This window comes from Rhodnius prolixus, unplaced genomic scaffold (assembly GCF_049639745.1).
Source record: "Rhodnius prolixus isolate KJV_2025 unplaced genomic scaffold, Rpr scaffold_9, whole genome shotgun sequence".
Taxonomy (NCBI): Eukaryota; Metazoa; Arthropoda; class Insecta; order Hemiptera; family Reduviidae; genus Rhodnius; species Rhodnius prolixus.
In genome coordinates, this window is record NW_027411604.1 from 907,301 (window position 1) to 921,626 (window position 14,326).

Here is a 14,326-nt window from a genome sequence, read left to right on the forward strand (position 1 = left end):
GTGAAACCATCGAGCAGTTTTTGAGACACTGGAAGGTTAAGATTTCACTGTTTTTGAAACGAAACCAAAATTTAACACTAAATATCTCGTTAACTACTCGACAGATTCATACGATAATTCATACAATTATAGACAAAAGTTGTCTCCATATACAGGTGAAATATAAACAAAATCCATCAAGTAGTTTTTGAGATATTTGAAGTTAAAGATTTCACTGTTTTTGAAACGAAACCAAAATTTAACTCTAAATATCTCGTTAACTACTCGACAGATTCATACGATAATTCATACAATTATAGACAAAAGTAGTCTCCATATACAGGTGAAATATAAACAACATCCATCGAGCAGTTATTGAGACATTTGAAGGTTAAGATTTCACTGTTTTTGAAACGAAACCAAAATTTAACTCTAAATATCTCGTTAACTACTCGACAGATTCATACGATAATTCATACAATTATAGACAAAAGTTGTCTCCATATAAAGGTGAAATATAAACAAAATCCATCAAGTAGTTTTTGAGATATTTGAAGTTAAAGAATTCACTGTTTTTGAAACGAAACCAAAATTTAACTCTAAATATCTCGTTAACTACTCGACAGATTCATACGATAATTCATACAATTATAGACAAAAGTAGTCTCCATATACAGGTGAAATATAAACAAAATCCATCGAGCAGTTTTTGAGATATTTGAATTTAAAGATTTCACTGTTTTTGAAACAAAACCAAAATTTAACTCTAAATATCTCGTTCACTACACGACAGATTTTTACGATAATTCATACAATTATAGACAAAAGTTGGATTCATATACAGGTGAAATATAAACAACATCCATCGAGCAGTTATTGAGACATTTGAAGGTTAAGATTTCACTGTTTTTGAAACGAAACCAAAATTTAACACTAAATATCTCGTTAACTACTCGATAGATTTTTACGATAATTCATATAATTATAGACAATAGTAGTCTCCATATACAGGTGAAATATAAACAAAATCCCTCGAGCAGTTTTTGAGATATTTGAAGTTAAAGATTTCACTGTTTTTGAAACGAAACCAAAATTTAACTCTAAATATCTCGTTAACTACTCGACAGATTCATACGATAATTCATACAATTATAGACATAAGTTGTCTCCATATACAGGTGAAATATAAACAATATCCATCAAGTAATTTTTGAGATATTTGAAATTAAAGATTTCACTGTTTTTGAAACGAAACCAAAATTTAACTCTAAATATCTCGTTAACTACTCGACAGATTCATACGATAATTCATACAATTATAGACAAAAGTTGTCTTCATATACAGGTGAAATATAAACAAAATCCATCAAGTAGTTTTTGAGATATTTGAAGTTAAAGATTTCACTGTTTTTGAAACGAAACCAAAATTTAACTCTAAATATCTCGTTAACTACTCGACAGATTCATACGATAATTCATCCAATTATAGACAAAAGTAGTCTCCATATACAGGTGAAATATAAACAACATCCATCGAGCAGTTATTGAGACATTTGAAGGTTAAGATTTCACTGTTTTTGAAACGAAACCAAAATTTAACTCTAAATATCTCGGTAACTACTTGATAGATTTTTACGATAATTCATACAATTATAGAAAAAGTAGTCTCCATATACAGGTGAAATATAAACAAAATCCATCGAGCAGTTTTTGAGATATTTGAAGTTAAAGATTTCACTGTTTTTGAAACAAAACCAAAATTTAACTCTAAATATCTCGTTCACTACACGACAGATTTTTACGATAATTCATACAATTATAGACAAAAGTAGTCTCCATATACAGGTGAAATATAAACAAAATCCATTGAGCAGTTTTTGAGATATTTGAAGTTAAAGATTACACTGTTTTTGAAACAAAACCAAAATTCAACTCTAAATATCTCGTTCACTACACGACAGATTTTTACGATAATTCATACAATTATGGACAAAAGTAATCTCCATATACAGGTGAAACCATCGAGCAGTTTTTGAGACATTGGAAGGTTAAGATTTCACTGTTTTTGAAACGAAACCAAAATTTAACACTAAATATCTCGTTAACTACTCGACAGATTCATACGATAATTCATACATTTATAGACAAAAGTTGTCTCCATATACAGGTGAAATATAAACAAAATCCATCAAGTAGTTTTTGAGATATTTGAAGTTAAAGATTTCACTGTTTTTGAAACGAAACCAAAATTTAACTCTAAATATCTCGTTAACTACTCGACAGATTCATACGATAATTCATACAATTATAGACAAAAGTAGTCTCCATATACAGGTGAAATATAAACAACATCCATCGAGCAGTTATTGAGACATTTGAAGGTTAAGATTTCACTGTTTTTGAAACGAAACCAAAATTTAACTCTAAATATCTCGTTAACTACTCGACAGATTCATACGATAATTCATACAATTATAGACAAAAGTTGTCTCCATATACAGGTGAAATATAAACAAAATCCATCAAGTAGTTTTTGAGATATTTGAAGTTAAAGATTTCACTGTTTTTGAAACGAAACCAAAATTTAACTCTAAATATCTCGTTAACTACTCGACAGATTCATACGATAATTCATCCAATTATAGACAAAAGTAGTCTCCATATACAGGTGAAATATAAACAACATCCATCGAGCAGTTATTGAGACATTTGAAGGTTAAGATTTCACTGTTTTTGAAACGAAACCAAAATTTAACTCTAAATATCTCGTTAACTACTTGATAGATTTTTACGATAATTCATACAATTATAGAAAAAGTAGTCTCCATATACAGGTGAAATATAAACAAAATCCATCGAGCAGTTTTTGAGATATTTGAAGTTAAAGATTTCACTGTTTTTGAAACAAAACCAAAATTTAACTCTAAATATCTCGTTCACTACACGACAGATTTTTACGATAATTCATACAATTATAGACAAAAGTAGTCTCCATATACAGGTGAAATATAAACAAAATCCATTGAGCAGTTTTTGAGATATTTGAAGTTAAAGATTACACTGTTTTTGAAACAAAACCAAAATTCAACTCTAAATATCTCGTTCACTACACGACAGATTTTTACGATAATTCATACAATTATGGACAAAAGTAATCTCCATATACAGGTGAAACCATCGAGCAGTTTTTGAGACATTGGAAGGTTAAGATTTCACTGTTTTTGAAACGAAACCAAAATTTAACACTAAATATCTCGTTAACTACTCGACAGATTCATACGATAATTCATACATTTATAGACAAAAGTTGTCTCCATATACAGGTGAAATATAAACAAAATCCATCAAGTAGTTTTTGAGATATTTGAAGTTAAAGATTTCACTGTTTTTGAAACGAAACCAAAATTTAACTCTAAATATCTCGTTAACTACTCGACAGATTCATACGATAATTCATACAATTATAGACAAAAGTAGTCTCCATATACAGGTGAAATATAAACAACATCCATCGAGCAGTTATTGAGACATTTGAAGGTTAAGATTTCACTGTTTTTGAAACGAAACCAAAATTTAACTCTAAATATCTCGTTAACTACTCGACAGATTCATACGATAATTCATACAATTATAGACAAAAGTTGTCTCCATATAAAGGTGAAATATAAACAAAATCCATCAAGTAGTTTTTGAGATATTTGAAGTTAAAGATTTCACTGTTTTTGAAACGAAACCAAAATTTAACTCTAAATATCTCGTTAACTACTCGACAGATTCATACGATAATTCATACAATTATAGACAAAAGTAGTCTCCATATACAGGTGAAATATAAACAAAATCCATCGAGCAGTTTTTGAGATATTTGAATTTAAAGATTTCACTGTTTTTGAAACAAAACCAAAATTTAACTCTAAATATCTCGTTCACTACACGACAGATTTTTACGATAATTCATACAATTATAGACAAAAGTTGGATTCATATACAGGTGAAATATAAACAACATCCATCGAGCAGTTATTGAGACATTTGAAGGTTAAGATTTCACTGTTTTTGAAAGAAAACCAAAATTTAACTCTAAATATCTCGTTAACTACTCGACAGATTCATACGATAATTCATACAATTATAGACAAAAGTTGTCTTCATATACAGGAGAAATATAAACAAAATCCATCGAGCAGTTTTTGAGATATTTGAAGTTAAAGATTTCACTGTTTTTGAAACGAAACCAAAATTTAACTCTAAATATCTCGTTAACTACTCGACAGATTCATACGATAATTCATACAATTATAGACAAAAGTTGTCTCCATATACAGGTGAAATATAAACAAAATCCATGGAGCATTTTTTGAGATATTTGAAGTTAAAGATTTCACTGTTTTTGAAACGAAACCAAAATTTAACTCTAAATATCTCGTTAACTACTCGACAGATTCATACGATAATTCATACAATTATAGACAAAAGTTGTCTCCATATACAGGTGAAATATAAACAAAATCCATCAAGTAGTTTTTGAGATATTTGAAGTTAAAGATTTCACTGTTTTTGAAACGAAACCAAAATTTAACTCTAAATATCTCGTTAACTACTCGACAGATTCATACGATAATTCATACAATTATAGACAAAAGTAGTCTCCATATACAGGTGAAATATAAACAACATCCATCGAGCAGTTATTGAGACATTTGAAGGTTAAGATTTCACTGTTTTTGAAACGAAACCAAAATTTAACTCTAAATATCTCGTTAACTACTCGATAGATTTTTACGATAATTCATACAATTATAGACAAAAGTAGTCTCCATATACAGGTGAAATATAAACAAAATCCATCGATCAGTTTTTGAGATATTTGAAGTTAAAGATTTCACTGTTTTTGAAACAAAACCAAAATTTAACTCTAAATATCTCGTTCACTACACGACAGATTTTTACGATAATTCATACAATTATAGACAAAAGTAGTCTCCATATACAGGTGAAATATAAACAAAATCCATTGAGCAGTTTTTGAGATATTTGAAGTTAAAGATTACACTGTTTTTGAAACAAAACCAAAATTCAACTCTAAATATCTCGTTCACTACACGACAGATTTTTACGATAATTCATACAATTATGGACAAAAGTAATCTCCATATACAGGTGAAACCATCGAGCAGTTTTTGAGACATTGGAAGGTTAAGATTTCACTGTTTTTGAAACGAAACCAAAATTTAACACTAAATATCTCGTTAACTACTCGACAGATTCATACGATAATTCATACAATTATAGACAAAAGTTGTCTCCATATACAGGTGAAATATAAACAAAATCCATCAAGTAGTTTTTGAGATATTTGAAGTTAAAGATTTCACTGTTTTTGAAACGAAACCAAAATTTAACTCTAAATATCTCGTTAACTACTCGACAGATTCATACGATAATTCATACAATTATAGACAAAAGTAGTCTCCATATACAGGTGAAATATAAACAAAATCCATCGAGCAGTTTTTGAGATATTTGAATTTAAAGATTTCACTGTTTTTGAAACAAAACCAAAATTTAACTCTAAATATCTCGTTCACTACACGACAGATTTTTACGATAATTCATACAATTATAGACAAAAGTTGGATTCATATACAGGTGAAATATAAACAACAGCCATCGAGCAGTTATTGAGACATTTGAAGGTTAAGATTTCACTGTTTTTGAAACGAAACCAAAATTTAACACTAAATATCTCGTTAACTACTTGATAGATTTTTACGATAATTCATATAATTATAGACAAAAGTAGTCTCCATATACAGGTGAAATATAAACAAAATCCATCGAGCAGTTTTTGAGATATTTGAAGTTAAAGATTTCACTGTTTTTGAAACGAAACCAAAATTTAACTCTAAATATCTCGTTAACTACTCGACAGATTCATACGATAATTCATACAATTATAGACAAAAGTTGTCTCCATATACAGGTGAAATATAAACGAAATCCATCGAGCAGTTTTTGAGGTATTTGAAGTTAAAGATTTCACTGTTTTTGAAACAAAACCAAAATTTAACTCTAAATATCTCGTTAACTACTTGATAGATTTTTACGATAATTCATACAGTTATAGACAAAAGTTGTCTCCATATACAGGTGAAATATAAACAAAATCCATCGAGCAGTTTTTGAGATATTTGAAGTTAAAGATTTCACAGTTTTTGAAACGAAAGCAAAGTTTATCTCTAAATATCTCGTTAACTACTCGATAGATTTTTACGATAATTCATACAATTATAGACAAATGTTTTCTCCATATAAAGGTGAAACATAAACAAAATCCATCGAGCAGTTTTTGAGATATTTGAAGTTAAAGATTTCACTGTTTTTGAAACGAAACCAAAATTTATCTCTAAATATCTCGTTATCTACTCGACAGATTCTTACGATAGTTCATACAATTGTACACAAAAGTAATCTCCATATACAGGTGAAATGTAAACAAAATCCATCGAGCAGTTTTTGAGTTATTTGAAGTTAAAGATTTCACAGTTTTTGAAACGAAACCAAAATTTATCTCTAAATATTTCGTTAACTACTCGACAGATTTTTACGATAATTCACACAATTGTACACAAAAGTAATCTCCATGTACAGGTGAAATATAAACAAAATCAATCGAGCAGTTTTTGACATATTTGAAGTTAAAGATTTCACTGTTTTTGAAACGAAATCAAAATTTAACTCTAAATATTTCGTTAACTAGTTGACAGATTCTTACGATAATTCATACAATTATAGACAAAAGTTGCCTTCATTTACAGGTGAAATATAAACAAAATCCATCGAGTAATAATAATAGTCCCGGGTTCGAATTTAGCTGCTGACCCTTAGATTTTCTCTTCCTAGGAAGTTCTTATAGATCACTGTCCGGTGATGGACAATGTTGTCTGTAACGAAAGAACACTGTCCGGAGGCCGGCAGTGCTCTGAAAAAAGCTCCGGGCGCCAACAACCTTAGATGTTGACGCGCCTTAAATCATAAATAATAATAATATTTATTTAAGGCGGGGAAACAATATCCATATTGAATTTCCCTCGTAAAATGCTCGTTTTTGAGTCTCTCTAAGCAACTGCAATACTCGATCAGTAGCTCGTTAATGCTTTTGCCTTAAGAAGCAGTTGCTCCAGTCTGCGAACACATTTTATATGTCTCTTTAAAAAAAAAAAAGCCCACAGGACGCAGAAATATCTTTACAGGATTTCTAGCTGTGGGTGGGTACAATCTCTGATTACTGAGTCATTAAAAGAAGAAACTGTTTTTATTTCTGTCTGACTGTGTTACCATCTTTTTTTTTTTTTTAGAACGGATAATGCACAAAAACCACAGTTGGGAAAACTCTGGATCTTGTACAAGAACTTCAAGAGGTAGGTTTTGGCAGCATTGCCGGGGAAACAGGGTTCGGCTCCATGATCAAATATATGTAATCTTATCAGATGCGTATAAACAGTTCTAGACACAGAAGAAAAAATTGTTCAGCTTTTACTGCTTCTTGTTGACTAAAAAAGCCGGACAACATTACCTTATCAGTGTATCACAAAAACGTGTGTAAAACTGCCATCAGAGGGGGCTGACGACAACGCCACACAGCCCGAATGTTAGGTTATACGAGGGTCGTACATATCGTACATAGCTGGGAAGGTTTAGCGTCACTTTAGAGTGTTTACGTTACAGTTTTTCATAGTGTTTAACGACGGTGAAATATAACTAGTAATTTATTTATTCTTTACAGAATAATAAAATCTGTTTCGAAAACCGTCTTACACGTGTATTTCAAGAAGAAAAAAAAAAACTCAAATTAAAATCAGCTCTTACCTGTGGCACTGACGTCAACAATGCTTCAGCTCTTTCTTCTGTCCAAAATGTTGCTTCATTGTGAAATAACCAACCTTGCATTACCCTGGAAAAAAAAAATACATAATTCAATAAATTTTAGAAAAGGTTAATTCTGGCCTTTTTTCAGTGCACAGCTGTTAGGACAGTTTAAATGACTTGAAGAGAACTAATTCATCCAAGTTCTTTTCGCCGCGTTAGTTCTGCTGGATCATTTTTAAATGACTTGAAGAGAACTAATTCATCCAAGTTCTTCTCGCCGCGTTAGTTCTGCTGGATCATTTTTAAATGACTTGAAGAGAACTAATTCATCCAAGTTCTTCTCGCCGCGTTAGTTCTGCTGGATCATTTGGTACCTAGAAAATTCAAATTCTCGGCCCCACGATCATTCTTCGCGATACCTCAAAAAAAAAACTCGTAGTTCTTATTGCTAAGAACAGCAATTTCTAACATCATTAACGTTCATTCTCCAGCCCTCTGACAAGCAACAGCTTTCGTTTGTTATCGTTACTTAATTTCTGTAAACGAGCATTTTTTTTTATCTATATTTTTGGCGAATTGGTTGTGCCGATGAAGGTTTATTGGTGCATTAATGGTTGGTGTCTGATTCATTAATCCAGTTTCATTCATTCAGTCAGTAAGTGTAGTCCAGATGGAAACATAAGTGAAGTCCGTATTTCTATACTAAACTGATTTAATCTACCTCTGAAAATGAATGAAAGTCCGAAACCGGCCCGGGATACAAAAAATACTCGTGCTACTACGGATATAATCAAAGATATTATCCAGCACTGCCAACCTAACTTCATTTTCAACGGAAATGAATTTTAAATATCATGTACGAGGGTCGTTTGAAAAGTCCGTGCAAAAAGAAAAACTACTTAATTTTTAGGAGTAAAACTTTTTTATTTTTCAACATAGTCTCCTTTTAGGCTTATACACTTCGTCCAACGCTGCTCTAGTTTGTTGATCCCTTCCAAATAATAGGATTTGTCCAAGTCTGAAAACTAGCCATTCGTTTCTGCAATCACCTCCTCGTTTGAATAAAATCTTTTTCCCGCCAGCCATTTCTTCATATTGGGGAACAAATAGTAGTCCGAGGGAGCCAAGTCTGGAGAATAGGGGGGATGTGAAACGAGTTGGAACCCTATTTCCATTAATTTTGCGACCACAACTGCTGAGGTGTGAGCTGGTGCGTTGTCGTGATGGAAAAGGACTTTTTTGTGGGCCAATCGTGGGAGTTTTTCTTGCAGCTCGGTTTTCAAACGGTCCAATAACGATGAATAATATGCACTTGTAATAGTTTTACCCTTTTCCAGATAGTCGATGAGGATTATTCCTTGCGAATCCCAAAAGACAGTCGCCATAATCTTTCCGGCCGAAGGAACGGTCTTCGCCTTTTTTGGCGCAGATTCCCCCTTGGTAACCCATTGTTTAGATTGTTCTTTGGTCTCAGGAGTGTAGTGATGTATCCATGTTTCATCCACAGTGACGAAACGACGCTTAAAGTCCTGCGGATTCTTCTGGAACAGCTGCAAACCGTCCTTGCAACACTTCACACGATTTCGTTTTTGGTCAAAGTGTGAGCAATCGCGGCACCCATCTTGCGGATAGCTTGGTCATGTTCAAATGTTAATGCAAAATATTATGTACCCGTTCATTCGAGATGCCCACAGCACTAGCAATCTCACGCACCTTCACTCTTCTGTCATCCATCACCATATCATGGATTTTATCAATGATTTCTGGAGTAGTAAACTCAACAGGGCGTCCAGAAAGTTCAGCGTCACTTGTGCCCATATGGCCACTCCGAAAATTTTGAAACCACTTATAAACTGTTCTAATCGAAGGTGCAGAGTCACCATAATGTTTATCAAGCTTCTCTTTAGTCTCCTGAGGCGTTTTGCCTTTCATAAAGTAGTGTTTAATCAACACAGGAAATTCTTTTTCGTCTATTTTTTGAAAATCACTCGACTTTCTCGATTCAAACGAATGCCAAACACAAAGAAATAGACCGATCTGGCTGAAACTTGGTGTGTGTTCTTCCAAGAGATGCTACTAACTAAACATAACCTCGATACGCGCCAGTGGTGCTATCTCTCTGACTTTGCACGGACTTTTCAAACGACCCTCGTATCTCCTACTTTCTCTCTCGTTCTCTCTTAAAATCCTTTTAAAATTTTGCAAATTGGCGTTTTTTTTGCCAATGTTGGACTTTCCGGAGTTGGAACAAGCCTTAATCCTGATGTTATTAATGATTAATTAATAACATATTTTGGAAATTATTATTTGCCCTAATACATACAGTATTTACTTTTTTTTTTCTTTTTTTTGACTAACCATATCGCATCGTTATCAACCTTTGTCATCGCGTTGAACACAGATCTCCCAATTAATTTTAAATACTGTACGTCAGAATGAGGCGGTGTTAATTCGTTATACGAATCACAGCTGTATACATGATCAGTTCCATACTCCTTGATATACTACAGAAATAAAAAAAAAAAAAAAAATTGATGTTATAAATTTATTTTTTTGTTCTGGCATTTAATCTTTAGTAAAATATCCTAAGGATGTTATATTTTTTGTTTACCTCAGTTAAAAAAGCTGTGCCTATTTCTTCAAACATTTTATCAGTTGGTGACAGTATGTATAGGCTGCAAAAGAAATATAACTTAATATTTATATAATTACATCGCTTCCTGTTCGAAACATTAATAATACTCTCTTCAACCAAAACCAGATGATGTATGGTGCATGAAAAGTAGGTAGAATGTACATAGTTTTGGGAATTAACATAACTATTTTCTGGAGCTAATTCTAAATCCCTCAAAAGTGTTTTTAAACAGTTTATTTCATCCAACATAACAGAATTTGCCCCCTATCACATTAAAACTTACCAGCAATATTGATCTTGAAATGCTAGCCAACGTACCACATTTACACTGGATGTTGGATAGATTCTGAAATTGTAAAAAAACAAGTAATTTAACTAATAGTCGTCAATTTAAGTTATGAGATAAAGGTTGGTTCTAACCATCAAGCCAAGTTTTTTTACCATTAGTTTAATAACTTTTGCCTCTAGATCAATATTAATTTCAGTGGTGCCATAAGCTATGACAATAAACACGGAATCCTTTACAGTCTCCATTTGCTGACTTTTTCAGTTAACCATTCGATATAATCGATTTTAAACCGATATAAACAATTATTACCAAATTTTTGTAATTTAATTATGACTTTTTTTTTTTTTAATGTAAGGTACTTCAACATCTAGAAGTCATCAGCGCACTGCCGGCCTCCAGCAAGTATTCCCTTGGTCCAGACAACTCTGTCCATCAACGCATTGGAAGCTGTTTGGAAGAGAAAAGCTAAATTGTCCAACAGCTGGATTCGAACCAGAGATCTCCACGTGAGAATCCAATGCGATAATCACTAAGCTAATATAATCCCCTGCCTTTCTCAAGTCCACTACCAGTGAACAATACAATATCTTTCTCCTAAATTTCTGTTTACCTTTTAAAAGCTCGAGGAACAAATCCAGCAAACGCAGGTAGCACGGGTATTATTCCAAGTGATCTCATCCTCGTCAAGATTAACTTCTGGAGTGTTACGCTAAATTTGTGCCAATTTTTAGTCAATGGACCACCCCAATCTCTTAAGTTTCCCATTCGATTCCTGCGGAAGAAAGAGGCGTAATTTTATGATTTTGCTTTGTGAGGCATTTTGTTTAAACACATAACATATAGGAGATTTATTAATTGAAAATATGGTTAGATCCGCATTGTTGGGTAATATCTTTGATTTTCATCAGGAATAGATAATTCAGTTTGGTGTAGAGATTTCGACTTCACTTATGTTTCCATCTCGGATTAAAATTCTTGACTAAACTTGATTGAGGCATGACTGTGCATGTAAGGCCATGCACTTAAATATTATGAACGACCAAATTAACTTTGAAATCATGCCTCACCAAAGGCAAAAATACAGCTGAAATAACCTCCCTCTGTCAAACTTACGTCTATTAAGAACACCTTTACATTATTATTATTATTTTGTTTGTTTTATTAAAGGCGCATCAAGATCTATTGTCATTAACGCCCTTTTTCAGTGCAATGCCGGCCTCCGGACAGTATTCTCTGGAGCTTTTACTGTTATTAAGTCAAATGTTAACATACAGATTTCAAAATATTTCAAATAAAAATACTTTTTTTTTTGCGGAATCACAAAATAAAGAAAAACTTATTTAACTTATTAAGGAATTTAAAATAAATAAAACTTACCAACTGAGAAAAGAAGGCCCAGTAAAATATAAATCAACGTCACCATCGTTTAGTCCAAACCTGAAAAATGTACGACGCCAAATTTCTTCTTGACCATTAAATGCAAGCGCTAAATTTATGCCATTCAATGCCATCCAATCAATTTCTCGCTGCCAACGAGTCCAATTCCACCAAGTGTAACTGTAGCTAGTAGTAACCACATTTTGATAAAATCTGTACCTAAATGAAAATGACAGTGAAGACACAATAAATGCGTGTAAATACATGGAAGATAAATAACTGTATAGAAATGTAAGTCATTCTTTATATCGAGTTTTGTAAATATTTGACTGTCAGTTTAATTTATTGAAACCATTAAATAAGATTATATCGTATGGGACCCGTTTCGTAGACACAGCAGCCAGCCAAAAGCTTGTACTGAGTGTCAAGGCCTTCCATTACATCTAGTTGCAGAACACTTTACTTGTATCTTCTCTTACACAATTAGTAAGAGAAAATATTGTAAATGATTTTTTGAGTATCAACTGGAATGTCTGTTTGTATCCTCTGTGATTCAAAAACGAGAAATAGCAGTAACATTATACTTACTGAACTACCAAAAAGAAAACGCCCCAATTTTGAATAGGTGTTACAAGCAGCCTATCAAGATGCCATTTAAGTTCACTTCTTACCTTGATTTTCTAAGAAGAGTATCAGAATCTTCAAAATGCCTATTCTTGGAAGATATTAATTTTACGACCTTCATTTTCAATAGAACTGCCAATATTCTAAATCCCTGAGGGGAATGCCCACATCTTCCTTATCCCTACGGGTATCCCAGAACATGATTTTTTTTTTTTTTTAAGTGAACGGCTGTAGGTATTTCTTCTCTCCCTTAAGACTACAAAAAAAAAAAAAATCCCTCTTTTTTGTTTACTAACTTATCATTTGCAGTGACACGAATGTCTACACTCGGCAGATCTGATGGCAAATTGATTTGATCTCCATCCCAGGAAATATGACAGTTGCAGTATTCCTTTAGATAATAATGGAAGCCCCACGAAGCCGCCACTCCTGATGTGCCATAGATTTGCACTTGATTTGATGTTTTAGCTTTAATGATCTGTAACATTCAATTAAGAATCGATTTTTAACTATGGGTTTTATTATTTAATTTTATTAAATGGGGTAATGCATAACTTAGTTCAATTTCTTTTTTATTTTTTTTTACACTTTGAGCATAGCTCTATATGAGTATTTAGCTTTTAACCTAAAAATCAATATTAGACAAAAAAAATGGAAGTATAAAAGCAAAAATACTTTAATGTAAAAAAAAGTAATTATAATGGAGGTCAATGAAACATTATTAGTTATATTTATGGACTCCCATCTTCGGATATATTAACATTTTGACATAAATTACTCAGCTTACATACTTTTAGTTGAAGGTTAAGTTACTAAAATTTTCCTTAAGAATATAAAAAAATAATACGCTATCATGGTCACTTTTAATTAATTATCTTTGTAATAAACTTAAGTACAGGAATAATAATTTCTATGTTTACTTGGAAAAGAATGATTTTTTTTTTTTTAAATAAGTTGGAAATGTTGGATATTATGTTACAAGAAATCCGGTCATTAAAATGATAAATCTTATACCTAGTTGAAGTACAGGAAAAGATGAAGTTTAAAAGACTTTAAAGCAATAATTTAAAGTTTCTATAAGAATTGCAGAAATTAAACTTATAACTTGACATCCGAGGAATTTGGCAGGTCTTAGATAGGAAACCAAATTAAGTTTCTTTCATTTAACAAAACTTATTGAAGAGATGTTGAAAACTTATCAATCCAAAACAAAATTATTTTTTTGTTGAAAAATACAGATAGATGCAACCAGAAAAATTCTCTGCTTCAATGCAAGTAAATGTCCTGATTTTAATAGCAGACTCCAATACAAAGTAAATATTTTAGATTAAAGAGCTTCGAGTGTACTAAAGTGTTAAAAACCTAGGTTGCAAGCAGAACTCTTTAAATGTATTTAAAGATCAAAAAAAAAAAAAAGCCACTGGAACAGGTAATGTCCATAAATATTTAAGGTTATTGATCAGTTTGGATGGCAGAGTTAAAGATGGAGCTTAAAGGAGACAAGGGTTGCATCACAACAAAGATAATTCCAACCCATTAACTTAAAAAAAATC

General features: G+C 31.9%; 1 protein-coding gene across 16 annotated transcripts in view; it reads right to left on the bottom strand.

Moving 5' to 3' along the window:
• Naglu (N-acetyl-alpha-glucosaminidase) overlaps positions 1–14,326 on the bottom strand; it is a 60,370-nt gene that overhangs the window by 16,607 nt on the left and 29,437 nt on the right. For all 16 annotated transcript variants that reach the window (XR_012458711.1, XM_074128608.1, XM_074128610.1 and 13 more), the window contains 7 exons: positions 13,070–13,251; positions 12,150–12,368; positions 11,383–11,544; positions 10,767–10,829; positions 10,460–10,523; positions 10,207–10,352; positions 7,849–7,933 (listed from right to left, as the gene is read on the bottom strand). Coding sequence is in view for 15 of the 16 variants with exons in the window: in XM_074128608.1 (XP_073984709.1) it covers positions 7,849–7,933; positions 10,207–10,352; positions 10,460–10,523; positions 10,767–10,829; positions 11,383–11,544; positions 12,150–12,368; positions 13,070–13,251 (921 nt within the window). In the remaining variant the exon portion in view is untranslated. The remainder of the gene's footprint in view (positions 1–7,848; positions 7,934–10,206; positions 10,353–10,459; positions 10,524–10,766; positions 10,830–11,382; positions 11,545–12,149; positions 12,369–13,069; positions 13,252–14,326) is intronic.